Below are 26,740 nucleotides of genomic sequence, written 5' to 3' on the forward strand. Positions count from 1 at the left end.
GCGTTGCCATTTCGACATGTGCCGTCGCAGTAGCCAGCAAGGGCTCTGCGGTGCGACTGCTGTGCAGTGTGGCCGACCACGTCCCAAATATGACATCTTCCATCCCGCCCTGTGTGGCAGCGGCCGTGTCACTCATAAACCGCCCTCGGCTTCGGCCCCACCGATCGCTGCCACGTTGCCTGTCACACCCAGCCCTGCCCTCGCTCGCGAACCCGCCACTCCGTGATCTCGGTTCTGCTGCATGTCCGAGTCCCTGGATTCCTCAGTTCATAAAAATATTGGCTATTCTGCACTGCGTATAGCAGTCGGGCGATGCGGTATCACTTCAAAATGAACCACACGACAGAAAAGTTTCTGTGGATGGGCTGCAGAACTACTCATATCTATGCATTACGTTTCAAAGCGGAGCCTTAACATGCCAGTCCGCGGATATCACCGACACTCTCTCACACGCGCACTCTCCCGAAGTTTCTAGGCGAAATACAGTATAGGTCGATGGTATCATGTCTATAGACCAGTAGGCTACGGGTGGGTGGGTGGGCGGTGCGCGAATAATCGGCCGCCAACCGCCGTGATAATCGTTCAAACCACAACCCAAAGAAGGAAGCAGATGCTTCGGCACTATGTCAATAATCTGTCAAATTACGGGCTGCGGAAGAACGTCAGCACCTCGCGCTCGATCTCGCGGTGTGACCTTCATGCCACGTTTAAGTTGTGACAACGAATTTCTGACTTCATAGCATTGTCGACTTCAAAGTCGATTACTATCCTGCAGAGCCACTGGAGCAGCGGCTTAAGCTAGCGCTCCGGTGCGATATTACTGTCACTTCGCGGCAAAGTTCCTTGCCGGCGTCGCCTTGCCACTGCGTATGTGCATTTGGAGCTTTTGAGGGACCAGTTGAACCACATCTCAGGCCGGTTCGTGCACGAGTGACGACATGGGGGCGCGCAAGTCGCGCTGTTGGGCCATGCTGGCGCCTACATTACTGGCGCTCCTGATGCTGATGAGCAGGTGAGGAGTGGGCTCGACGTGGCAACGGCATGTGCGTGAGGGGCGCGTTGCAGCGCACACTCAGCAGTTGGTGCCAGCTAATCCTCGCCGTTGATGGCCGGGCAGCCCCAACGTAGAGTGCACTGCAATGTATTCATGCTGGCATGTCCATGCCCGTAAGTTGGGCCTGCTTACACGCTCACAGCGGCTTAGGCGGGTCAGGCATGCCGAGCCAGCTTGCTGAACACTCAAGTTTTAGCCACACCAGCTTTCACACATTATGCACAGCATGTGATCGCCATCGCATCGCGTCAGCTGGCTCGATCGGCTGTGGTTTAGGTCATTGTCTTGGACGGTCAAAGCTGCGCCTGGACAAAAGTGTACTTCGCATGCGACAAACGCGCGCCCGAGCTGAACACAATTTCGGTCGGGTCCATGGTAAAGGCAATGGCTCCATGTGCAGACCTTTCAGGGCGTGGCCGTCGTAGGTTGCTGTTTGGCGTCGGCCGACTCGCGTTGCTGCGTCGATGGCTTGCTGCGTTTCCCCCACACGAGTCTTGCATCCGAGCTTTTCAACCACTCGGAACCAAGATACAGTGGCATGCCGAGTAACCAACTGCCTTTCCTAGACAGTGTGACAAAATTTGCCACGTGTCCGTGTGTCGTTGTCCCTCCCCGTGTTCGTGCAGGAGCGCGGCTGCCATTCAAGAGGACGTAGCTATGGACATGAATGCTGCCGCTGCATCCGGCCTCCTGGCTCAGGATCTTGAACTAGCTAAGACTGCAACGGACCTGGTAGCTACACGCCGGAGTGCTCAGGACCTGACCCAGGTCGTGAGCGCCATCAAGGCCGTTATCACATCTGTGCCATCGGTGCTGTCCAAGTCGCCCGGGTGAGGCCAGTGACTTTACACAAGGGGTAATAGCGGTGCCCAGCGGCAGGCTGTCACGTAATGGGATCTCCATTGGCGTCTCCGCGGTGCCGTGGGCCCAATCTGCATTGTGCGTCTCACCAGTGACCCCCCGCCCCATTAATCATTCGTTGCCCTCTCCCTTCAGCCTGCCCTCCTCCTTCTCGGCGGACTTCGGTCTGTTCATGAACGCGGCGGGCACCGATGGCAAGTTCTTTATCACCGCCGCCACCTCGACTGGCGTCTGGAAGAACGACATCATTGCCGCCATTGGGCAACTCGTGCCCTGGCTGGACATCATGGTGCGTGTGGAGGACTGGGGGAGGACTGGGTGCGGGATAGATGCAGCATGCCTGCATGGGCGTGACTGTGGCGTGTGCAGGGCTGGCCGCCGTAAGTCGTGGTTCCTTCGGACCTCCGTGGCTCAGCGTGTGTTTCACCATTAATGCGTCTCCTCACTCGCACTACTCCTACCTGACATTTCCACCCGTCACAGGACAACGCGCCCGCTGCCGATGAGCCCGGCTGGCTATTCCGTGCAACCATCGCCGTGACCGACACGTCGATGGGCATGCGCCTGGCCACCACCGCCCCGCTCACCATCGCCGGCGCCATTTCCGACAAGCTTGGCCTGAACGGCCTGGGCATCGACCCCCAGGAGGAGTCTGGAAACGCGCTGACCTCGGCCTCGATTGAGATTGTGGTGGCTCGCGGCACCGGCAAGATCCAGAAGTTCGCATTCGCCATGGGCGGCGGCAGCTTCTCAATCGCCAGCCTGGCGGCCAAGCTGGGCCTGAGCGTGTCGGGCGCGGCCACCGGCATCACGCTGAGCAACCCCAGCCTCTCCATTGAGGTGCCCGACGGTGGGTGCAAGCTTGGTTGCGAGGCCGGGGCTGGGACGCGAGCGAATTGTGGGTCATAGACACTGCTGTGGGCTGGATGCGGGCCACGTATGCTTGAGGTACTGACACTCATCCGCATCGCTGCGCGCGCCGCCCGCGCCGAATAATGCAGACGCCACCGAGCCGACCAATGTTGAGGTCGCGCTCACGGTCAGCGGCATCCCCTTCCTGCCTGGCTCCACCTTTGATGCCGTGCTGGTGGTGCAGGGCTCCACCTCCATCTCCATCGACGTGAGTGGGCTCATCAGCACCGCAGGCAGCACCCGCCCTTGCGGGCTTTGCATCTTTGCTGTGAATGCGGTAACGGCGTAATTCCAGCCCGCCTTCCCAACCCTCTAATTTTTTGCTTGCAACTCACCCCTTGCGCGTTTCTTTCCCTTGCCACGCAGATCACTGGCGATGTGGTCCTGTTTGACGGCACCTGCACGGCCAACGCCTTCAACCTGGCCGTGGGCAGCGCCGCCCGGACCCTGTCGGCCTCGCTCACCATCTCCTGCCCCGACGCCTTCATCAACGGCGCGACGGCCTCTCTGACCTATGACAACGGCGCCATCAGCGTCGTGGCCGACAGCATCTTTTCCTACCTGGACGGGGCCCTGACAATTAACAGGATCACTTTCAGCAGCGGCCGCAACGCCACGTACATTGCTGGTGAGTACGCACGGCACTTGTTGCTGACGGGCCCCTCCGGCCCTGGGGTGCGTGCACGATGACACCGCCAGCGCTCTTGCCGTACGAACATGGTCTTGCGGCTGCCCCAACCACTGACAGCTGACACGAGTTTCGTGTGCCGCCTTCGCCCCACCCGCCCGCCGCAGCGTCTGCCAGCGGCGGCATTGCCAACTACGTCGCGACCGTGGCTTTCAACGTTTCGCGCATCCCGGTCAACGGCAAGCGCCCTTTGTCGCTGTCGCTGTCGCTGCCTGAGGCGAACGTGGGAGCCGTGGTGCGCGCGATCGGCCCCACGGCTGATGACCTGCTCCCGGACTTCGTGAAGAACGTCAACCTGCCCAGTCTGTCGCTCTCGACGTGGGACAAGGTCACCGGCACCGGCAACCGCACCAACCTCACCAGTGAGTTCAGCTGTCCGCATACCGGGTGGCGTACAATCATCATTCCGTGCAGCCTTTAAGTTTTGTTGGCGTTGCGCGTGCCCGAAGACTGCGTGCAGCGCCATGCCACAGGAAACGAAGCCGCGCAGTGCTGGTTTGCTGCGCCACACCGAACTAAGCATGCCGATGCCGTGTGCTACTGTTGTCCGCACTGCCCGCAGGCCTGTACCGCGTCACCGTTGGGCCGCAGTCAAGCACTGGCATCTACGCCGACTTTGTCCTGGACAAGCTGGGAATCCTGATTGCCAACGTGACCATGACCAAGTCCCTGGACCTGGGGGCGGCCGTGACCGCCGCTCTGCCGGGCGTGACCCTGCCCTTCGATGTGTCGGGCATCATCATCATCAAGGAGCCCTTCATCAGCGTGGTCGGTGCTCGCGCGCCCAGCCGTGGCGTTGTGCCGGCAGGTGCGCAGGCGGAGGTTATGGGTTGGGTGCCGATTGTTTACACATTAGGAACGTCCGTTGTGGAGCATTGGCAAAACGGGCCCACAAACGGTACCATGCGGTACTAAGCATGACGGCAGCCAGTGTTACCTCCATTTGCCGTGACCGCCATACCGCAATTTGTTGTTTTCCTGCGCAGGCACCAAGCTGGGCACCGTCATGGGCTTCGGCCTGCAGGTGCCCGCCCTGCTGGGTGACTCCATGGTGTACGCCAACATGATGCTGATGGACGCCAACAAGACCCGCGTGGGAATCTTCGAGATTGGGGTGAGGGCGTGGCACGACCGCGTGGACTGAGAAAGGGACACTGGTTGTGTTTTTGAGGGGTAGACCTTTTGGTACTGCTACTGTAAGCCATCACTTTACAGCAATCAAGCTTACTTTACACGCGCGCGGCTAACAGTCAGCACCCATGCCATTCCAAATCGCAGTGGGTTGGCGACTTCACGCCGGTGCAGTACGTGACCCTGCGCGGCGCGCTGCTGCGCATCCAGTCCGGCAGTGGCGTGGTGAGTGTGCGCGCTTGCTTGCTCTAGTAGCTCGTGACCATTGTGCGCATGGCTTATCTCTGGCGCCGGGGCAACAGCTCTTGCTCGTGTAGCCAACTTAGCGCGCGTTGCCCCACACTTTCCCGGCGGTAGCTGCCTGGTGCATCCTGGCTCTTGTCGTGTCGCGCAATGCACGCCTGCAGTGACCACATTCCCCATCCCTTTATTTCCCCCTTCCCCCCCACGAAATCACAGATCGCCATTGCCAACGGAACACTGGTCACCGTGGACGTGGCGGTGGTGCTGCAGATCAGCCCCAACAAGCAATTCAACCTGACCGCCGAGGCGCGCAACGTGCAGGTTGCACAGGTTCTCAAAACCCTGTTCCCCTCCACCCCCGACCTGATCGTCAAGGTTCTGGACCCGGTCCGTTTCTCCTACATCGCCATCGGTTACGACTCGGTTAAGAAGTTCACCTGCGAGGCCAGCCCCGATCTGACGGGCGTGCCAGGCCTGCGCGAGCTCATCCAGTTCTTGGGCTTCAAGCAGGAGGACATCAAGATTCGGCCCAAGCTGAACGAGCTGGCGATTGAGATCGCCATCATAAAGACATGGTGAGTGATTGGTTCCGGCAGCCCTGCGTCCAGTGATTGGTTCCGGCAGCGATTCAGGGGGCGCATCGGGGGGGGGGGGTGTTAACTGTGCTAGAGATTCAAGGGGAGGCCTGGGAATGTGAGGCAAGGGAAGGCACGCGTACATGGCGTGTGGAATGTGCACACTGTGGCCATGCCTAGTACGCCCCAGCGCTGGTGGCCCGAGCCCCAAGGCCCGTGCCTCGCTCCCCCATGGGGTTCCACGTGGGGCCATCGTCTGTCTACCGCTTGGCAGTCAGCCCTCCCTGATGCTGCAGGGCTCGGCTCATTTTCCGGCTGTACAAAGCCTGCACCCCCCTTTGTCCTGTCATTAACACGTACACTTGTCCCCGCCCACCCAAAAACACCTGCCGCACAGGGAGCTCAACCTGGGCAGCCCATTCGTGGGCAAGTCGCTCCTGTCGTTCGCGCTGGCCTTGTCCCAGTCCGGTGCCAACACCCAGTTTGCAGCCTCGGCGGACTTCAGTGCACAGCTTCAACTCAGCTTCCTGGAGCCAGAGGTCATCTGGTTCAGCCTAGGCGCCACGGTTGCGTACGACAGTTTGGCACCGCCGCCCAGTGTGTCGTTCTCCATCCGTGCCGCGGTTGCTGCGACTGGTAACCCTTTTTACATTAAGGGCTTCAGCTGGATAAAGATTGCGTATCTGGGCGGCGAGATCGGCCTGACGCCCATGACCGTGTTCCCCTTCGTGTCGCTGTACAAGATCAACTTTAACGCGAAGGGCATTGTGCTCTCCACCAATGTAAGTTTGTGTGGTGGTTGCAGGGCAGAGCGGCGTCTTGGGTGGGCCACTCAGGTTGCACTGCATTTTGTGATTGCGCGCGTACGCACAGCGGCTCACCGCGTTATTACTAACCCCCAGATGCGATTCCGCTCTTGATGCTTACAGGTGGAGGTGGCGGTGCTGTGGGACCAGCCCAAGGCGGACTTTGGCATTCTGTTCGCAATATCCAACTTCGATTTGCAGGGCATGCTCAATGAGATGGGCATCCGCGCTTCGCTCGGCCCGTGAGTTGTCCTGCCGCCCTCGCCAACCCCGCACACTACTTGCCCCCGCACATCATCATTACGCCCTCAGGCACGCCCGAGCCCCATCCTAAGCTAGCTGTCATTCCTTATGCTCATGCGGCCCACAGGTTCAACATCCAAATCAGCTCCGCAAAGTTCTCCTTCGCCAGGCAGACCATCGCCCTGCCGTCCGGCACCGTCATCCCGCAAGGCCTGAAGCTGTCTGCGAACATGACCTTCCTGTCCATCTTCGTGAACTTCGATGTCTCAGTGGACACCACCGGTTTCGAGCTGCAGCTCGAAGTCAGGGACGTGCTGGTGAGTGCTTACTTGCTGCGCGAGGTTCCCATTAGCAGGCAGGCGGGCAGGCGCTCTTGGGACTGTGGGAGGCGGGCAGTGTTGATCTGCTGAGCGCGTGCATGTGCATGCGCGTGGCTGTACGGGTTGATACCCCATGGGTTTGCGCCACATGCTCTTGCCCATGCAGCGAACCAAAAATTGCCAAGGAATCCAAAACTAAACCCATACTCAAACCTGTGAACGCAGAAAACGCCCATCTTTGACGCCATCTTCACCGGAGCGCAAGCCGTGCTTGACGCGTGAGTGGCCTTTGGCAGGTTGCATTGGCAAGGGGCCTCCGCACGTTATGTGTTGGTTACGGCACACGTGTAACCCAGCAGCGCAACCCGACCTCTGTTCCATGCGCAGGCTGAAGATCAATATCAAGCTGCGCGAACAAATCCGCATTGATCTCATTCGTGTGGGTCTGGTCCTCAAGACAACTCGCGTCGCGTTCCGCTTCGGTGTGAAGGCCTATATATTCGGTGAGTGCACACGCTGCAAGCAAGGAAAGCAGGCCACGTGCGCACTAGGCTGTGGCGCAGGGAAGTTTTGCGGCCCCTTTCGCTCGCCCTACACGCGCGCAAATTTCTTGCGCGTTAGGGATCCTCACAACACGGGTGTGGACATGCCGACGTGTGCACGACAGCGCCAAACTGCAGCTTATTATTTGCGCGTGTGCGTTGGCCCCTCTGTTGCAAATGCACCGCAGGAGTGACCATTGATTTTGACATCAACCTGGACACTGCCGCCGCGCCTTGGGACGTGGTGGTCAAGACCTTGCAGGACAAGTTCATTGAGCCCATCACAGGTACGCGTGGGTGGGGCCCCCGGACTCCGGAGCAATGGTGCGTGGCCTCTTCGACACGTTGCAGCAGTACACTGCTTCGATTCGGGCCTTGGGGCACTGTTCAGGGGTTCTGTTAGCTAGCAAGCACCCGCAGTTGGATCAAGTTACTCCCGCTTACCGCCGCGTTTGTGTACTTCCACGCATTGCAGCTGCTTGCACCAAGGACTCTTACGTTCGCGGCTCCGGCTTTGTGGACCGCTGCCCCGCCGGCCGCGAGCGCCAAGGCGACTTCTGCTACAACAACTGCCCCACCGACTGGCAGTACGGGTGAGCGGGAAACCTTGTAAATCTCCTTCGTGTAATCTCTGCTCGCGTGCGCGTCTATGCTGGCGTGCCTGCTGTTCACGTCTGTGCATGTCCCATGGTGAATGGTCACTGGGCACATCGCAGCGGCCTCTTTCCCAGCATGCTGCGACCGTGCCTAGTTGCCCAGCGGACAATCAAGTCTCCTGCTCTCCATCCATTGAACGCCCCCACACAGTGCCACTGGCAAGCTCAACATCTGCTACCAGAACTGCCCTCCCGGCTACCGCGACGACGGCGTGGGCGGCACCGGCCTCACCTGCTCCCAGGTTGCCTGCAACGCCGACCAGATCTGGGACGGCGCGCTGCTGTGCTGGAACGGGTACGTCGAGGCCCGTTGGCTGTGTGGGCTTCTATTTCCAGTGACCCACTTCAGCCACGCGGTGCCCGATGTTTGAATGACTATGATGCAACCGAGCGCGTACGTATGACATACGGTATTCTGGTGCTTGGGATAATGCACAAGCAACCGGTTGCGCGTGATCACACACTGCCGCAGTTGCGCTGGAGGCTACTCCTACAAGGCCACCCGCTGCTACAAGAACTGCCCGTCCGGCTGGGGCGACGACGCCGTGGGCCTCAGCTGCGTGCGCAACAGCTGCGATGGCGGGGACGAGGACAACGGCGCGGGCCTGTGCTACCCGCAGTGCCGCTCCGGCTACACCTCCAACAAGCTCACCATGGTGCGTTTGGAATGCCGTACAGTGGCGACGGCCACAGCCACGGCCACGGCCAACTGCCGTCGGGCACACCTTCATGCCCCTGAAGCGGTGTACGGCCGCCAGCAGCGTAGTCCTCTAGTTGCGCGCAACGGGCCGAACTGCATCTGTTATGCATGTGCAGCGCCCTTGCTTGCAGCGCCTCGTGCAACACGCACTGAAGCGTGCTCGTGTGCTGATGTGTTTTGCAGTGCATCCAATCCAGCTGCCCTTCTGGCTACCGTAATGACCCCCTGTCGTGCTGGTGCGTGTGCGCGTGCGTGGGTGTGTGGGGGGGAGGGTCACACAGGGGCAGGTCCAGCATGCGGCACACGTACGGGATCGGGCACAGGACAGTCTGCACGGTACGGGGCACAGATAGGTTACTTGACATTTTCAAATATCAGGTGTGGGTAGTGCCGAGTGGTGCGGTCGCACGGCAGGCTTCACACGTCCGTGCCCATATGCAATGCCGACAAGCTTATGTGTGGTTTGTTATGCCTTCGGTGACCATGCAGGCGCGATGTGGACATCTACGGCAAGGTGCGTCGCGTTGCGTTTAGTGCTCGATCGGTGGAGGACCTGTGGACGTTGTAGTGTTGTAGTGTTTTCCAGCCGCCCCAAATGTGGCACGAGCTAAGCTGACAGTGCAAGTGCTGATTACCGCCAGCACCATTCACAATATTTGCAATACCTCAGGGCTGCTGCTGCGTCTATTTCTTTGGCTGGCGCTGCTGCGGCTGCAATGGCGGCTACACCGATGACGGCTGCACGTGCCGCCGCAACGCTGACCTCATCTGGAAGAGCACCTACGACCGCGGCGTGGGTGAGCTTTGGTTTGATTGCCGAGCAACTGGCTGAGAAACATGGCTTCTGGATACCCTCCAGGGCAGTCTTCCCAGGGCCCTTGACAAGCGCCGAACGCCACCGCCGCGCGCGCTGGGGGCCCTTGTCATCCCTTGTGGCAGGCCGGAGCGCGTCTGTTTCACGCACGCCGCTGCTGCTGGGTTGAACCGTGTTCCGTGTGTGTTGCCATTGATCCGCAGGTTACCCCAAATACCGCACCTACATCAAGGACAGCTACCTCAACTCCGCCGTCAGTGCCGTGCGCTCCTTCTCCAAGAGGACCCAGTGGCGCGAGTGAGTGACCCCTGTTGCTGCTGCGCTGCGCATGTAGGAACGCGGGGACGGAAACGGGGATGCAAACTTGTGTGCTTCTGTATTTCAGTATGGGCTCATGTATGTGGGCTTGCACATGATCACAACCGCACGCCTACCTCTTGCCCACCGCCTCGTCCTCCCACATGCCTGCTAGCTAAGCACCCCCACACCCTGCTGCCCTTCCCAACCCATTTGCGTGCGGCCTGCTGCCTTACCTTCACCTCCATCAGTGCCTACCCGATGGTGTGCGCTCCCGACAAGGATTATGACGGTGCTGCGCTGTGCTACGACAAGTGCCAGGCCGGCTACACCGGTAAGCGGGATCGGCTGCGCAGACGCAGGCTAGCTTGGCAGCAGAAGACTGCCTGAGGGGCACCGGTGCTTGAATGATGGGGCCGGGGCGGCTGGGGCTGGGCAGCGGGGTTTGGGCGGGTTGCAGCCAGTTGGACCGACCTGGTACCAAGCCTCCAGCACAAGCTAGCCACGGCCTGTTCTGAGCCTCGATGGAGCACACCGTACCGTAACTGCTTTCCGTGCGCTCGCTCACACCGCCTTGGTGCATGTATGCCCACGCCGCAGGTGCCGCGTTCGTGTGCTGGCAGAACTGCCCATCCAACAAGGGCCTCATCGACTGCGGCACCTACTGCGCGCCGGCGGCCGCTGGCTCGTGCGCCAACTTCATTGGCGCGACCTACCAGAACTGCAAGAACAAGTACCCGACTCGCCGCATGGTCCTGGACATGATGCTCTCTGGCAACTACACATATGAGCAGATGCAGGCGGCTGCCGATGGTGATACCACCGTCTTCAAAGGCTCCGCCTGGGACCCCAAGTCCGTGGAGATCATCCACCACACCAGCCACTCCGGCCGCGACGCAGCGTCGCACGCTGGCCTGCTGCACCCCGAAACTACGCGCGTTCCCAAGACCACCATTAAGGTGGACGCAGCGGAGGCTGTGGTGGTGGAGGAGAAGACGCAGGAGGAGGAGTGGGAGGAGGTTGAGGTTGACCACCCGCACTACGCCGGCACCACGTCTGCCGACTCATGGCAGCACGTGCGCATCATGCACGAGCGGCTGAACAACATTGACACCATGTTCAACGACGGCAGCAGCAGCGAGGGCGGTGACACGGGCGTGCACGTCGTGCGCATGCTGCAGAGCGGTGCCAGCCCGCCGCCGCCCGGCGCCGGCTGCAAGCCGGCCGCCACTACGCCCCAGTGCTGGTGCGTGGGCAAGGCGTACGGCATCTACGCCGACCCGGCCGGCAGGAAGAGCCGTTACCTCATCTGCGCCGGCGACTCTGGCCTTCTGCAGACCTGCCCCGGCACCGACGTCTTCAGTCCCAGTCTCAAGCTGTGTGTCTCTCCTAGCGAAGCCGCAGCGCCGTCGCCTCCGCCTGCCGACCCCAACCAGAAGCCGCCGCTCCCGGCCAAGAACTGCACGGGCCGTGACGATGGCATCTACTTCCAGGACTCGCGCGACAACACCACCGCCTACAAGTGCGACAGCGGCCAGCTCATCCTGGACTTCTGCCCCGACGACTATGTTACCGATGAAACCACCGGCGATTGCAAGATCCCCGATTACAAGCCCCCCGGCCAGCTGGCACCTTGCCAAGACCCCGACTGCTTCTGTTCCGACAAGAAGAAGGGCAACTATACGGATGTCCTCAGGGGCAACATCAAGCGCTACATCAACTGCCGCGGCAACAAGGGCCGCTGGCGCAAGTGCGGCAAGGACAGTGTCTTCGACAGCAAGACGCTGCAGTGCGGTTTCATGCCGCCCAACGCCACCATGCCCATCAAGGACTGCAAGGACGTGGATTGCTTCTGCGTGGGCCGCGCCGATGGTGTGTACGTCAACCCCTGGAGCAACCAGACCGGCATCAATTGCGGTTTCCAAATGCCAGCAATCATTCCTTGCTCGGACGGCTACGACTTCGTCATTACCAAGCAGCCGTACTGCCAGCCCAAGGACGTTGAGAACCCACTCAACCTGCCGCCGCTGCCTCCGAGCTCGAACGACACGACTTCCAGCACGGCACCATCGGCGGGAGGCTATCGCCGTAACCGCCGTCGCGGCGGCTAAGCGAGCGAGTCACCGGCACTGAGGCGTTCGTTGTCAGTTGTCGATACGCACTCAGAAATACTGTCACGTTGACACTATTACGGGTATTCTTTCTTTTACAGAGTCTGCCTCTTGTATATATTCTGGGTGTGTTGAGTTCCGGAGCAGTCCTATGCTCTGCCCCCACAGACCGTAGCACGTGTTTTACGGTGTGAAGGGGAGGTGTTAGTGGGCAAGCACTCTAGAGGCGCTAGAAGCCCAGGTGCTGCTGCACCGTTGAAATATTGAATGTCGTAGTCAGACGATGCACCAAGCGTTGTACATGCTTGCTGTCGTGATTGCTTGCTCTGGTGGAAGGTCCATGTTCAGGTGTTTTGGCGCTCTTTGGGGGACTGTAGCTTTAACTTGGGGGGGCTTCTCAAGTGAAACGCACCATTCCAAGAGTGCGTTAAGATAACGCCCCTGTGCTGCCAGAGGATGGAGTCTTTGCCCACTGGCTCGGCTTCCTAGTTCCTGCCATTGATGCCGTGCGCGCCGAACAGGCCCAACGCCATGACACGCACAGCACACACACGTGCGCATACAGTGATCACTGGTGACGTGTTCGCTTGCGTACGGTATGCTGCACGCAATGCTACTTGAAGTTCCCTTGGAAATCTAGAAGCGGATGTGCATAAATTACCCTTTCATCTCATGCAAAGCGAGTGCTGCGAGCTGCATGAGTGCGTCATCAGTTGGTGCATTCCAGGGGCATGCACGCCTTTTGGGCTCGAATGACTGTTGGTTGGTGATTGCAGCACTTGCCGGAGAAGTGGCATTCCAACACTATGGGACGTGCCACTTGTCCCCAGAAGCGTTGGAACAGGGTTACCGTATCCACTAGTACATATTGTGTATCAGTAGCGCGGCCGTACGTGGAGGGTTGCGAGTCCGAGCAGTGTCGGGACACCTGCGAACTGCGAAGAGCGCGCCGTTTCGTTTGGCATCATGTTCAGTGGTCGCCTTTGTGAAGAAGTGTGCCAGTGGTGTGTGCGTCTTGGTCTCGCAGCTCACTGGTTCCGTTTAGTACACATTTATGTTGATGCAACCTGCAGCCAGTAAGCACGCACATGTTTCGTCATGCTCATACCGTACTTCCTTTTATGGCATGATGCAGCATCCCGGGGTTTCGAGGAGACGGCATATGGGCTGGCTGCTTGGTAACACACAGTACAGATAATAGTAGCTTGATACATGTGTCTGTGTGAAGTCCATGCATGGGGGCATGTGAACGATACGGTCCGTACATGGCCAACACCTTCGGCGAATTCAGTCATTCCGCTTGTAATACAGCAGTTGTCGGCCTGACATTATTACTCGCAAGTGAAGTTTGCGAGCAAAGCGCAAGCTGCGCTTAAAAACCCGGCTCAGCAGCACACCAAGCAAATGCCGGCAGCCAGGCGTGAGCCAGGGGCTCCCCTTCCGGCAGCAGGGCTGCCCCTGGTAGGTGCATTCCCCCTCCCCCATGGCGCGCCAATCAACAATGGGCTAACCAGGCGCCTGGAGCTCGCGACAGTCCAATGGCCCATCATCGGCGAAAACCGTCGGTTATACCCAAGCTGTCCCACGTCGCAGGCGTCCAGAGCAGGTGCGGGCGCCCCAGCGGGCGTCCAGGCGCGTCCCAGGGGACGGCGCAACAGGTGCGACACTAAGAAGAGTGGGGTGCGGACTTCCCTGGTTTCGGCTCGTAATGCCACGCACGGTGAATTTAGGGAGTCCATACCATGACGCTTGAAAAACGAAGGCTTGTGTGGGGGCGGATGCACGCGCCAAAATGTGCGTGGGTGGGCGCGGCTCTCGCACTTCACAGTACTGCTGCGAACTCCTGCTAGAGACGTCGCATACCATGCACGCTAGCTTACACAAGTAAGCAATGATGACGCGTAAACATTCAACTACGAGAAGCTCTTTCATGAATTGAGCCAGCGTTTGCCGTTTGGCCAATCCGTCCGTCCGATTGCACTTTCCCCGACACTTGCTTGATAGATAATGTTAGGTAACGCGCCTGCAGCTACAATAGCGATACTATACACCTCGGTGTAGAAATCTGATACTGTGGGAGTGCGGCGCACTACTCAATTTGCCGAAGAGTGAAAACTCAGTGACATTTCAGCGCTCGCTCTTGCAAGGGTCCTGCCGCACATGCTGACATCTAGCAGAATAGCATACGTTTAGGCACTTGTGTTGCCTTGTCGCTGCAACGTGGCGACGATTGGCGAAGTGCGGGCGCCAAAGATGCTCCGTGGCAGCATGCTTTCATCGACACTGATTTTTATGATGTTGGTTACCTGCCGGTGAGTGAGGTTGAACACATAGCCAATGCGTGGACGGGGTGGCGAACATGGACTTCAGCAAGTAACAGTCGACGGTCGCGAAACCCAGCTGACATGAAAAGAATTATGGTTAGCACTCAAAAATAGCCGCTGCACTTGCTGCATTGCAGACTTCATACTAAGGTTTCACCGCCACTCATGCTCGCACGTCCAACCCTGTCACCGCTTGCACAGCTTCCGCACCGTTACACCTTAGGATACAACAGATCGGCATGTGCATTTCATGGCGCCCAGGGGCGCACTTGGCCGAGCCTGGTAGCTGCAGGCTTTCAAAGCTGTGTGTGACGTGTAACCAAGTGACACGTACCCGTACCCCCGCCCGCCACCCACCTCCAACACGCTGCCCGGTCTGCACCGCGCCGGCGCAGGCTTGTGGTTGCCAACCAAGGCGACGCCAGACTGCCAGATACAGGCACGTTGGGCGCCTTGGGTGTGCTCCCGCGTGGTCTGCTGCTCGCCGACGACAAGGTGCTGGGCGCTCCTTGCCGTGGCACCCAAGAACTGCTGCAAGTGGTGGCGGCTGTAAATGCCGTCATCAACAACGTACCCAAGGTGCTGTCCAAAACCCCACGGTGAGCTTGCGCCCATTTTTCTGCAGTTTCAGGCCGCCTTGTCAGTAGTCCGAGCGGCACGAAACAGGACATGGCACTCGCGCTGGTTGCCCGCACATGCGCAGACCGCAAACGCAACGAACCGTGCATGCCCCGTTAGACTGTTCTCATGCCCTTTCCTCAACAATAACAGGGTGCCAACTTCCTTCTCTGCAAACTTTGGTCTCTCCATGAGCGCGGCGGGGGATGATGGCAAGTTCTTCATCACGGGCGCTACCAACGGCGGCACCTGCTGGAGGAACGACGTCATCTCTGCCGTCGGCAAAGTCGTGCCCTGGCTAGACATCATGGTGGGTAAAACACTACAACCTGTAGCTTGAGCCGGTCCGGCCCGCCGCACCCCAGCCACGCCCACCATTCCACCAGCCACGCTTTGCCGCCGCCGCCGCCGCCGCCTGGCTCCCAGCCTGCCACTCACCTCTTTCACGTGCCCTATGCGCTGCTATCCAATTGCTCCCCTGATCCCATCCTCCCCACAGGACAACGCGCCCGCCACCGATGAGCCCGGCTGGCTGTTCCGTGCGTCTGTCACGGTGACCAACACTTCGCTGGACATGAGCCTTGCAACCGCCAGCCCCTTCACAGTCATGGGGGCGCTCTCCGACATGCTGAAGCTCAGCAGCCTGGGCATAAAGCCTGCCAAGGAGGCCGCGGGCGCAACCACGGTTTTCTCCATAGCTATAGCTACGAACCGCACGGACGGTAGCGTTAAAAAGTTTGCGTTCGCGTTGGGCGGCGGTAGTTATTCCATTGCTAGCCTGCTCTCCAAGCTGGGTTTGAGCGTGTCGAGTTCGGCCACCGGCATCACGCTGAGCAACCCCAGCCTGTCTGTGGAGGTGCCCGAAGGTGAGTTGTCCACAGTGCAAAGTGGTGTGCGGGGTACCGACCTTGCTTGCGTCAGTCACACCGCACGCCAGTAGCATTAACCCTTACCTTCGCTTTCCCTTGAGGTGGAGGCCCAACCGGCTTTTCCGGCGGGCCCATGCAACTGAAAGCCTGCGCGCATGTGCCCAATGTAATCGACCCACTGCTCGAGCTACTCGAGCCCTCTCACCCGCTGCCTTTTGCGTGCCGCAGACCCTCAGCAGGCCGCTAGCAGTGTCACGATGGGCCTCTCGATCAGCGGCATCCCCTTCCTGCCCGGCTCCGCCTTTGACGCCGTGCTGGTGGTGCAGGGCTCCACCCTCATCTCCATTGCGGTGCGCAAGCAGCCAGTAATGCCATGGCAACCCTATGATCACCCCGTCTGAATGCCCGTTTTTGGGCCGTACCTTGCTTGTATGGCAGCTCAATATCGCGGATGTGGGGCTCACTGACAGGGCCACGGTTTCACCGTGCATACCTGACGCGTGACCGCCCGTCACATTGCCCCACCGCACACCACCCATACAGATCACCGGAAATGTGCGCCTGTTTGACGGCACCTGCACGGCCAACGCCTTTAGCCTCGCCGTGGGCACCGCCGCACGTCAGCTGTCCGCCGCCCTGTCGCTGACCTGCCCAGATGCCGGCATCAACGGCGCCACGGCGTCTCTGACCTACGACGCGGGGGCCATCAACATCGTGGCTGAGAGCGTGTTCTCATACCTGGACGGGTCGCTCACACTCAACAAGGTCACATTCAGCAGCGGCCAGAATGCCACCTATATTGCCGGTGAGCTGAAGCAGTAACAAGGTCTGCGCAATTACGGCACCTGCCCATGGGTCCGAGCGCTAGCATAGCATGGCACAACCGCATTAGCGAGCAACTCAGACATTATGCTGCGCTTATATGTTACCCCTTCTGCGCCCGCCCCCAGCCTCTGCGAGTGGCGGCATTGCCAACTACATCGCCAGCGTCAATTACAACGTGTCACGCATCCCGGTGAACGGCAAGCGACCCCTGACTCTGCAGTTCACGCTGCCTGCTGAGGCAAACGTGGGAGCCGTGGTCCGCGCAATCGGTCCCACGGCAGATGACCTGCTCCCTGACTTTGTGAAGAACGCTGTCTTGCCCAGCTTCTTCTTCGAAACGTATACCATGTCAAGCGCGCGGCTCCAGCAACCTCACCAGTGAGTCGATTAAGCTGTCTTGCGTTGGGTTGGGCTAATCAGGCGCAAGCTGTGGCAGGTCTCATACCGTATTGGTGCATCGGGACGCCAGGACGCCATGCCGGCGTGTCCAGTTCCCACCGCTCCTTGTGCCTGTTCACGCTCCTAACGCCGAACACGCATGTCCAACGCTTCACTCCACGTCCACCCGCTTCACCGCCCTTCGAAACTGCCACAGGCCTGTACCACGTGACTGTTGGGCCGCAGTCAAGCACCGGCATCAGCGCTGACTTCGTGTTTGACAAGCAGGGTGTGCTGACCGCGAGCCTGACCATGGCCCGGTCGCTGGACCTGGGTGCGGCCGTGACCACCGCTTTGCCGGGCGTGACCCTGCCCTTCGATGTGCGAGGCATCATTGTCATCAGCCAGCCATATGTCACCGTGGTGGGCGCCCGGGCCCCACAGCTCGGCGTCGTGTCCGAAGGTGCGGCTTGGGTGCTGTACGGTACGCCGTGCATGATGGCCCTTACTTGCTCGACACCACGCACGGAGTTGGCATGTCGTGCATGCGCAAAGGTTCACGCAAAGATCCTGGCTCCGTTCATTTGCTCCGGCTTTGCTGCCCGCCTATGTCTGCTGGGCCTGCCCGTGTGTGCCCCCGCCGCCACGCACAGACACCAAGGCCGGCACCAGCATGGGCTTCGGCCTGCAGGTCCCCGCCATCCTTGGCAGCACCACCGTCACCGCCAACATGCTGCTCATGAACGCCAACAAGACCCGCGTGGGCACCTTTGAGATTGGGGTGAGCGGCTAGCTGATAAGGGCCCCTTGCTTGCAATCGCGCTGCCAACAGCGGTGCGCGCGTGCGCGACGGGTCTGGCCGGCACAGAAGGAAGAGAGAAATGGAGACAGTTTGGTAAAGTCTGCCCGGCCCTTTTGTCTCCTTTGCCGCCTTGCAGTGGGTTGGCGACTTCACGCCGGTGCAGTACGTGACCCTGCGCGGCGCGCTGCTGCGCATCCAGTCCGGCAGTGGCGTGGTGAGTGTTTGTGCAACGCTACACGCCGCAGCGTACTATCATTCTCCTTAGCTTGGTGCATGGCCCGGACAGCGTTGTGCACCTCTATGCCGAGCACCTCTCTCCCCGCGCCACCCACCCGCATCCACCCGTGCCACCCACGCGCACACGCGTGTCGCCATCCGCCCATGCCACCCACGCGCACTACGCGCACACGCGTGTCGCTGCGGCGCCTCTACACATGCAGACGCACTCTGTGAACCTGTGCTTTCCTACCACCCCCGCAGACGGTCATGGCCAACGGCACCCTGGTCTCTGTGGACGTGGCGGTGGTGCTTCAGCTGACCGGCGGCCGGAACTTCACCCTGTCTGCCGAGGCCCGAAACATCAAGGCAGCCAACATCCTCAAGACACTCTTTCCTTCCACGCCCGAGCTCATCCTCACCATCATTAGCCCCATCCAGCTCGAGTACATTTCGTTCACCTGGAACGGTGAGCGAGGCAGACAGGCAGTGCATGGCTTACGAGTTTCAGTCGGACCGCTTACTTGGGACATGCGTGCATGCATGTACGAGCGAAGAGGCATGCCACCATTTTCGCCCACAATTGCTCACGTACGACCCTCCGTGGTGCCGTGCGTGCTGACCATCCCGTTACTGACTCTTCGCCTGCATTAACCTTCACCAAACTCCTCAGGCCGGTTCAGCTGCGAGGCGAGCCCCAACCTTTCGAGCGTGCCGGGCCTCAGTGACCTGCTCAAGTTCCTGAGCTTCAAGCAGGAGGACATTAAGCTACGGCCCAAGCTGCTGGGCAACCTGGAAATTGAGCTGGCCATCGTGAAATCCTGGTGGGTTCCGTACGGGGGCGGTGCATGAATGCGTGGCCCCATCGGCGCACCGTACCGAGAAGGCCCAATATGTCATCTCACTCATGCGGCCGGCTCAGATGCCCGAACAAGTTGCAATCGTCCTTATATGCTACACAAGTTTCAGCCATCAATGGTGTTTACATTTGTACCTGCCGGGGGGGAGATGATGTCTGCTTTGCGCAAATGAGCCTATGCCTCTGCAGCATAGCCCATTTGATTTTCCTATGGCTGTTAGTTCTGTAGCACCCGTCTTGAGCTAAGAACACGAGACATGCTTAAAAGTCGCGACCGCTTACCTCGGCCCCAAGAGCACTGCAGTAGTAAACGCGGGTCATAATGTATACACATCAGGAAGCAGCTAGGTTCCCGAGTACAGTTCCGCGCCTTCCGCACGCTGCCCGGTTATGCAAACCACACCCGCCGCTACTGCCGCACAGGGAGCTCAACCTGGGCACCCCGTTCGTGGGCAAGCCCCTTCTTGCCTTCGCGCTGGCCGTGTCCCAGTCAGACGCCAACATCCAGTTTGCGGCCTCGGCGGACTTCAGTGCACAGATGCGCCTTCCGTAAGTCTTAGCAGCTGTGTCCCGCCTGCTCTGCCTGACTCGTTTGCGCCGCCGGCCTCCGCGTGCTTCGCCCCCGAGCGCGCCTACCTACCAATCCTTACCCGTTCTTGGTTCCCCATGCCTTGATCATGCGCGTTGACCCTACACAGGTTCCTTGACCCGGAGGTCATCTGGTTCAGCCTTGGCGCCACGGCTGCGTACGACAGCCTGGCACCGCCGCCCAGCGTGTCCTTTACCCTTCGTGCCTCTGTGTCCGCCACCACCAATCCGTTCCAAGTCATTGGTTTCCCCTGGATCAAGATCGCGTACATTGGGGGCGAGATCGGCCTGACGCCCTTGACTTCGCTCCCCTTCGTATCACTGTACAAGATTTCCTTTGAGGCCAAGGGCATCGTGCTCAACACCACGGTGCGTGCGCGTGTGCGCGGGTCGATGGGGAGCACTGGCGGATAGCTGCTGGTGCCGCACCCAGGTGTCATGGTTTCTCGGCAGGGTTCGGCTGAGCTCGGCAAGGCTTGCAGGGTTGCGGTTGCCTTAGTTGCTCTCTTTTGTCCTGCTTTGGTGGAATTACACCGAACTAACGTCCTTGCCCGCCCGCCCCTGCTGCCGCTTCGTCTCCCGCCTGCTCTCGCCCAGATCGACGTGGCAATGCTGTGGGACCAGCCCAAGGCGGACTTCGCCATCTTGTTCTCCATCACAAACTTCAACCTCCAGAGCATGCTCAACCAAATGAGCATCCCCGCAACGCTAGGCCCGTGAGTGTCAGTGAGCGACCGCACGTGATGCACTTGGGCAACGCCCCGCCCCCACACGGGGAACGGTTAGAATGGCGCTGCCCCATGCCCCACAACCATCCATGTGCGAATCGCGTTGACGAACTCCATGCGGCATTGCCCATGCAGGTTCAACGTGGATGTTCGGAATGCGGCCTTCTCGTTCGCGCGCCAAAGTGTCATTATGCCCTCGGGCACCGTCATCCCCGCAGGCCTTAACATTGCGGCGGACATGACATTCCTGACCATCTCGTTCCAGTTTAGTTTGAACATTGACACCACCGGCTTTGAGCTCTACGCTGAAGTCAAGGACGTCACGGTCAGTTGGTGGACAGGTTTCGTCGTGCACACTGTCGGAGATGCGGTGGCGGTTAGGCCCGTACGTGTGCCGCATGCACTGCTTACACGCCATGCGTGCCCAACCGCTCCCATTTGAACCGTGCAGAAGTCTCCTGTCATCATTCAAGCCTTCAAGACCGCTCAAGACATTCTTGACACGTGAGTTGCAAACCACACGAGCCGCGCTGGGTTATCGCAGTTTTGGCCCACTTCCTCACCTGGCAACGCCCGCGATGCAAGCGTGTACTTGTTGTTCCAAACATTTCAGGCTCAACATCAACGTCAAGATTCAAAACCAGGTCCGGATCGATCTGGTCCGAATTGGCATGGCCCTCAAGACCACCAAGGTGCGTGGGTTGCAGCAAGGGAGGTGCGGTTACCGGGCCTGTTCCCTGGTACGGGGTAACTGGGGGTGAGGCTGCCATTCGCGGCCCGTGTGCTTCGTGTGCTCTGAACTCACATTTGCTCTCATCACTAAACTGACGCATGCAGGTTAACTTCCGGTTTGGCATCAAGGCTTACCTATTTGGTTAGTGGGGCCCTCAGAAAGCGGGGTCGCGGGTATGGGGACCACAGCGAGTGTTGAGACGCGCATGCATGGGCATTGTAGGGCCCAAGATCGCTTACAATGTCAAAACTTGTTTGTCTCCAGGAATTACACTGGATTTCGACATCAACCTGGACCCGTCAAACGCGCCGTACGAGCAAGTGTTCAAGACCCTCGCCAACAAGTTCGTGGAGCCTCTCACAGGTCAGTGAGAGAGAGCGTGACTGAGCGCGCGAGGCTAGTTGTCAAGCAGAAACGCACTTGTGTAGCCTGCTGCCGCTTATCAGGACCGGGTGCTTGGCATGGGGCTTTCCTTGATTGATCAAGCACCTGCTGACTTGCTCGCCTGCACGACACGCACGCCCACTGCTGCAGCGGCTTGCACCAAGGACTCGTACATCCGCGGCTCCGGCTTTGTGGACCGCTGCCCCGCCGGCCGCGAAAAGCAAGGCAGCTTCTGCTACAACAACTGCCCCACAGACTGGCAGTACGGGTGAGGCGGCGTGCGATCGACGCCTGCCCTGTCTGGGTTCCCTGTCTGAAACTCCGTTGCGCTGGAACCCAAACGGCTCTTCCGAGTGGGTGTGGGGAATGCCGCTGCTGCTGTCCTAGCGCCCTGCTGCTCTTGGCCAGCTGGCGGCGCCTATTGCAGTGCGTGCGCTTGATGGTTTCTTTATTTGCATGATGCCTCTGAAAACACCGCAGATCGTACGGCAAGGCCAACATCTGCTACCAGAACTGCCCCCCCAATTATCGCGACGATGGCATCGACGGCACCGGCCTCACCTGCAGCACTGTCATGTGCAACCCCGGCCAGACATGGGACGGAGCTCTGCTCTGCTGGAATGCGTGAGTCTCAACTTTGCGCATGCCTACACAGCCTGTATGGGGCCTCCATGGCTAATGGAGAGGGCCCGCAGCAGAAGCCTGCAGGCCCGCCGCCTTACGCACGCATGGTGGCGCAGCCTCTCAGTGCTCCCTTGCTCGCTCTGCGCCCTGGTTCCTGCAGATGCAACTCCGGGTACTCGTACAAGGCCACCCGCTGCTACAAGGACTGCCCCGACGGCTGGAATGACGATGCCGTGGGCCTCAGCTGCGTGCGCAACAGCTGTGGTGGTGATGACGACAACGGCGCCGGCATGTGCTACCCCAACTGCCGGGATGGCTACAAATCAAACGGTCTGACCATGGTGAGCGAGAGCAAGGGAGCCAGAAGGCATTGCTTGGGGTCGTCCTGCGGCACGTTCAGGCACGGTGCATCCTTTCTGATATGTGTGACGCACTCGCTTCATCAGCTAGCTTGTGCTCTTGATGTTTGAGAACTTACCTGGCAGTAAATTTCGCACCGCCTACAGTGCATTCAACGGGACTGCCCTTCTGGCTACCGCAATGACCCTCTCTCGTGCTGGTGGGTAGGTGTGAGGTGCTACGATACGGCATGGGACTTCAAACTTGCAGCGCGTTGCTTGGTTGGTCATAAGGCTTGGGGATGCGTCATGCGGGCAAACATAGCACGGGACGGGCGGGATGCGCAGCGTTCAGCGCGGGGGGCAACAAACGAAGAATCCGTGGGCGAGCTAGGTGCGAGAAAGTTGGGTGCTCGAATGGCAGGCGCGCGGTGCAGCTGCAAACCCCACCTGCTGTACACGGGACAGTGCGTGTTCACACCTCACACCTCCATACCTGACTCTCCACCTCACCTACCCCACTCCTGCGCACAGGCGTGACGCGGACATCAACGGAAAGGTAACGTACGGAGCTGCGCTTCTCAATGACCTGTGCTGCTATGGCCACAGCTGTTGGATTCGCTCCATAGTCCATACCGCACTGCTCATTCAGGCTAGGGCCCTTCCATGTAGGATGACCCAGCCGCCCCCAGCCGTGGCATGCCCGTGCCAGCAAGCAGTCTAGGCGTGTCGGACAGCGCCGTGCTTCATGTAATTGCGGTGATGTTGTCATCTTAATGCTGTGATGTTCACATGCCGAACCATCCTTGACGACGTGGCGGCCATGCAGGGGTGCTGCTGCGTCAACATCTTCGGCCATAAGCGCTGCTGCGGCTGCGGAAGCGGCTACCACGTGAGTCTTGAAGAACAGGTGTACTCCACTCGCTCACTTGCTTGGCCTTGCAACCAGTTGGCCCGGTGGCACATACTACACTACTTCGTTCCCTTGGCCCGACTCTGCGTGCCCCTGCGTTGCCCGGCTCGAGCCTGATGCTATGAACTCGCTCGTGGCATTACACAACTTGATTGATTGCGAGCCTGCGCCGCGAGCCCTACCCATTCCTTGTAACCCGGTCCCTCCCACCGACCCTCCACACCATTCAGGATGACGGCTGCACGTGCCGCCGCAACGCCGACCTGAAGTGGAAGGACACGTACGACCGTGGCGTGGGTGAGTCTTGCTAATGTTTGATTATTTCGGTGTGTCCAGGCACAGGCGCCACGGGTGCTAACCCAATGCCGCATTGCACCGCCACACGATGGCACCACCCCTATGCATGCCGATCACTTCCTGCATGGGCCTCGACCAGTAGCGCGTGCTGAGCTTCATACATGTCGCGTGCTTGTTGAGCCGGTCCAAACACTGTACGTCTTAACGCATGGCCAGGTTACCCCGCCGCTGCTGGGTTGAACCGTGTTCCGTGTGTTGCCATCCATTGATCCGCAGGTTACCCCAAATACCGCACCTACATCAAGGACAGCTACCTCAACTCCGCTGTCAGTGCCGTGCGCTCCTTCTCCAAGAGGACCCAGTGGCGCGAGTGAGTGACCCCTGCTGCTGCTGCGCTGCACATGTAGGAACGTGGGGACGGAAACGGGGATGCAAACTTGGTTGCGGTGCTTCTGTATGTCGAATGAGCCCATGTGGGCGCAACCGCACACCTCTTGCTACCGCCTCATCTTCCCACATGCCGGCTAGCTAAGAGTCCCCACACCCTTCCCTTCCCAACCCATGTGCGTGCGGCCTGATGCCGTACCCCTACCTCCATCAGTGCCTACCCGATGGTGTGTGCGCCCGACAAGGAGTACGACGGTGCGGCGCTGTGCTACGACAAGTGCCAGGCCGGCTACAACGGTGAGCAGCCGTTCAGTCGCCGCCACTGGCGGGCGGGTTAGGTTTATTTTTATAGCATGTGGCGCTATTCGTACAGGTTTGGCATGGCTGGCAGGCCTCCGCCAGGCGCCGCATGCAGAGCTTCTCGTGCTGGTGCGGTAGTGAATGGAAAGCGTATTGCAGTACGGAAGAAGGCATGCATGTCCGACAGCACCTCTTCCTTGCTCGCGGCGCTCGTTGTCACCTCACCCTTCGTGCAACTTACAGCTGTGAGGCGCCCCGCGCGCTTTTCGTGATGTGCCGCAGGCGTTGCTTTCGTTTGCTGGGGAGGTTGCCCCTCCGGCAAGGGCCTCATTGACTGCGGCACCTACTGCGCGCCGGCGGCCGCTGGCTCGTGTGCCAACTTCGCTGGCGCCACGTACCAGAACTGCAAGAACAAGTACCCGACTCGCCGCATGGTCCTGGACATGATGCTCTCTGGCAACTACACCCAGGAACAAATCCAGGCGGCGGCGGCCGGCGACACCACCGTCTTCAAGGGCTCCGCCTGGGATCCCAAGTCCGTGGAGATCGTTGACTACACCCACGGTCTGGTGGCCAGCAGCGAGGTGAAGGAGGACGCGACTGCAGGCGTTTCGAGCTTGCCCACCGCACGCATGCTTCAGGCGGCGGCTGGCAGCAGCTGCAAGAAGACTGACACCACACCCGAGTGCTGGTGCGTGGGCAAGGCGTACGGCATCTACGCCGACCCGGCTGGCAGGAAGAGCCGCTACCTCATCTGCGCCGGCGACACTGGCCTTCTGCAGACCTGCCCCGGCACCAACGTCTTCAGTCCCGGTCTCAAGCTGTGTGTCTCTCCTAGCGAAGCGGCAGCGCCGTCGCCTCCGCCCGCCGACCCCAACCAGAAGCCGCCGCTCCCGGCCAAGAACTGCACGGGCCGTGATGATGGCATCTACTTCCAGGACTCACGCGACAACACCACCGCCTACAAGTGCGACAGCGGCCAGCTCATTCTGGACTTCTGCCCCGACGACTATGTTACCGATGAGACCACCGGCGATTGCAAGATCCCCGATTACAAGCCACCCGGCCAGCTGGCGCCTTGCCAAGACCCCGACTGCTTCTGTTCCGACAAGAAGAAGGGCAACTATACGGATGTCCTCAGGGGCAACATCAAGCGCTACATCAACTGCCGCGGCAACAAGGGCCGCTGGCGCAAGTGTGATAAGGGTGACGTGTATGACACCGCAACCCGTCAGTGCGGCTTCATGCCGTCGAACGCCACCCTGCCCATCAAGGGATGCAAGGACGTGGAGTGCTTCTGCGTGGGCCGCGCGGACGGCGTGTACGTCAACCCCTGGAGCAATCAGACCGGTATTTCGTGCAACTTTGGGGTGCACTTTGAGATCCCTTGCTCGGATGGCTTTGACTTTGTCATTACTAAGCAGCCGTACTGCCAGCCCCAGGATTCTCTGGGTGCGCCAGAGTTTCCCCCGGGCGTGTCATCGTATCCCCCAGTGCCCCCGGATGCCCCGGATGCTGGGGGCAGGCGCCGTAACCGCCGCCGTGGCGAGTAGATGCATGCATGCTGAAAACTGTGGATAGAGTCCCTGTGCATGCAAGCGCGCATCTTCTTCACATACGTGCATTTGCTGGTTTGTGATCCTTTTGCCGGCCTGAAAGCCGACGACCTTTTACACGTTTACCTTTATTGTCTTCATTAATACAGCACAGCATGTGCACAATGATCATGTTCATTACGTTACTCATGGTTACGGTGTGTGGGCACACGTTGGCTTCATTGGGTGCGTGCCGCGTTGGACGGAAGGATTCCATACGTAGTTTCACGTGGCCTGTGATGGATGGCCCGTTGCTTGATCTTCTTAAATGCAGTGGAGCTGATGTTGAGGCTCCACCCAGGGCCGTTTTACGCACACGCATATGTGCCTCACAACACAGCTGCATCAAAGCGAAGTCCCCCTGTCCCGGTAACGGTATGGCGTGTACGTCAGCTTATTTATCGTTGGGAAGGGTTGTTCATCTGCACGATGGAAACCTCTCCTTTTGCTCTGGTTATTCTCCCAAGTGCCTTTATGGCTGGTTCGCATACTATGAGATTGCTTAAGTTCTAGAACACAGAAGCTGGGCACACGTTGCCTGCGTGAACTTTTGAACAACCGCTACATCCGAGACGATGTCTGCTGGTGCGTGGGCCATGCATGTCCTAGGCGGCGGCCGCCCTTTGCTTCGTAGTCCGGTAGGACGGTTGCAGGCCTGGGAGAAGTCGGTAGTTTACTGAGTCCATTCGCATTACTTCCTGGCGGGACCAAGTAAAATAAATAAATGATTACGCCTTTCCATCAGTTCGGGCGTGGATAAAGGGATTAAGGGAGCCTCCGTGCATGCTATTGTTGCGGCGGCGCCGAAGCAGGAGGGGGCCCATACTGTAACGCACGCCAGCCATGCCCGTATGCTGCAGCCTTTCCACGCACGCACAGAGGCTTCGTTGTGATTGCGCAGCCCGATCGGCAAGTGAAGAGGCGGTCGATGTGGAAAGACTGGCCTGTCAGCTTTCAGCTGTCAACCGGGGGAGCCGAGGCGAGCCCGCGCCGCCGCCTTCCGCCTGCA

At 59.7% G+C, this 26,740-nt stretch overlaps 2 protein-coding genes across 2 annotated transcripts; both read left to right on the forward strand.

Annotated features, from left to right (window-relative positions):
* Positions 1–292: 292 nt before the first annotated feature.
* On the forward strand, positions 293–13,271 carry CHLRE_08g363100v5 (uncharacterized protein). The gene is made up of 26 exons (XM_043064859.1): positions 293–1,012; positions 1,681–1,884; positions 2,051–2,204; positions 2,399–2,765; positions 2,917–3,035; positions 3,194–3,455; positions 3,623–3,877; positions 4,078–4,323; positions 4,502–4,629; positions 4,794–4,871; positions 5,106–5,464; positions 5,862–6,246; positions 6,394–6,512; positions 6,641–6,830; positions 7,059–7,111; positions 7,221–7,336; positions 7,564–7,662; positions 7,851–7,968; positions 8,183–8,326; positions 8,504–8,687; positions 8,915–8,967; positions 9,221–9,245; positions 9,402–9,528; positions 9,749–9,842; positions 10,094–10,176; positions 10,443–13,271. The coding sequence occupies exons 1-26, from the start codon at positions 969–971 to the stop codon at positions 11,951–11,953; spliced, it is 5,517 nt and encodes a 1,838-aa protein (XP_042921860.1). The 5' UTR covers positions 293–968; the 3' UTR covers positions 11,954–13,271.
* A 581-nt stretch (positions 13,272–13,852) lies between these two features.
* Positions 13,853–26,574, forward strand: CHLRE_08g363150v5 (uncharacterized protein). Its single transcript, XM_043064860.1, has 30 exons — positions 13,853–14,265; positions 14,673–14,876; positions 15,049–15,205; positions 15,395–15,761; positions 15,993–16,114; positions 16,308–16,569; positions 16,715–16,942; positions 17,185–17,430; positions 17,621–17,748; positions 17,906–17,983; positions 18,250–18,454; positions 18,659–18,809; positions 19,268–19,393; positions 19,543–19,801; positions 20,030–20,148; positions 20,296–20,485; positions 20,612–20,664; positions 20,774–20,852; positions 20,998–21,034; positions 21,158–21,256; positions 21,428–21,545; positions 21,758–21,901; positions 22,062–22,242; positions 22,408–22,460; positions 22,774–22,798; positions 23,069–23,131; positions 23,383–23,449; positions 23,726–23,819; positions 24,051–24,133; positions 24,419–26,574. The coding sequence occupies exons 1-30, from the start codon at positions 14,246–14,248 to the stop codon at positions 25,687–25,689; spliced, it is 5,229 nt and encodes a 1,742-aa protein (XP_042921861.1). The 5' UTR covers positions 13,853–14,245; the 3' UTR covers positions 25,690–26,574.
* Positions 26,575–26,740: the final 166 nt, after the last annotated feature.

The sequence above is a fragment of the Chlamydomonas reinhardtii genome, chromosome 8, assembly GCF_000002595.2.
Source record: "Chlamydomonas reinhardtii strain CC-503 cw92 mt+ chromosome 8, whole genome shotgun sequence".
Lineage (NCBI taxonomy): Eukaryota > Viridiplantae > Chlorophyta > Chlorophyceae > Chlamydomonadales > Chlamydomonadaceae > Chlamydomonas > Chlamydomonas reinhardtii.

Excerpts from the sequence above, each read along its gene's own strand:
- CHLRE_08g363100v5 (XM_043064859.1), top strand. The coding sequence starts at position 969 with ATGCTGGCGCCTACATTACTGGCGCTCCTGATGCTGATGAGCAG. Across the intron at positions 6,247-6,393 it reads GCATTGTGCTCTCCACCAAT|GTGGAGGTGGCGGTGCTGTG; the intron begins GTAAGTTTGTGT and ends TGATGCTTACAG. Across the intron at positions 6,513-6,640 it reads ATCCGCGCTTCGCTCGGCCC|GTTCAACATCCAAATCAGCT; the intron begins GTGAGTTGTCCT and ends TGCGGCCCACAG.
- CHLRE_08g363150v5 (XM_043064860.1), top strand. The coding sequence starts at position 14,246 with ATGATGTTGGTTACCTGCCG. Across the intron at positions 14,877-15,048 it reads GTGCTGTCCAAAACCCCACG|GGTGCCAACTTCCTTCTCTG; the intron begins GTGAGCTTGCGC and ends CAACAATAACAG. Across the intron at positions 15,206-15,394 it reads TGCCCTGGCTAGACATCATG|GACAACGCGCCCGCCACCGA; the intron begins GTGGGTAAAACA and ends TCCTCCCCACAG.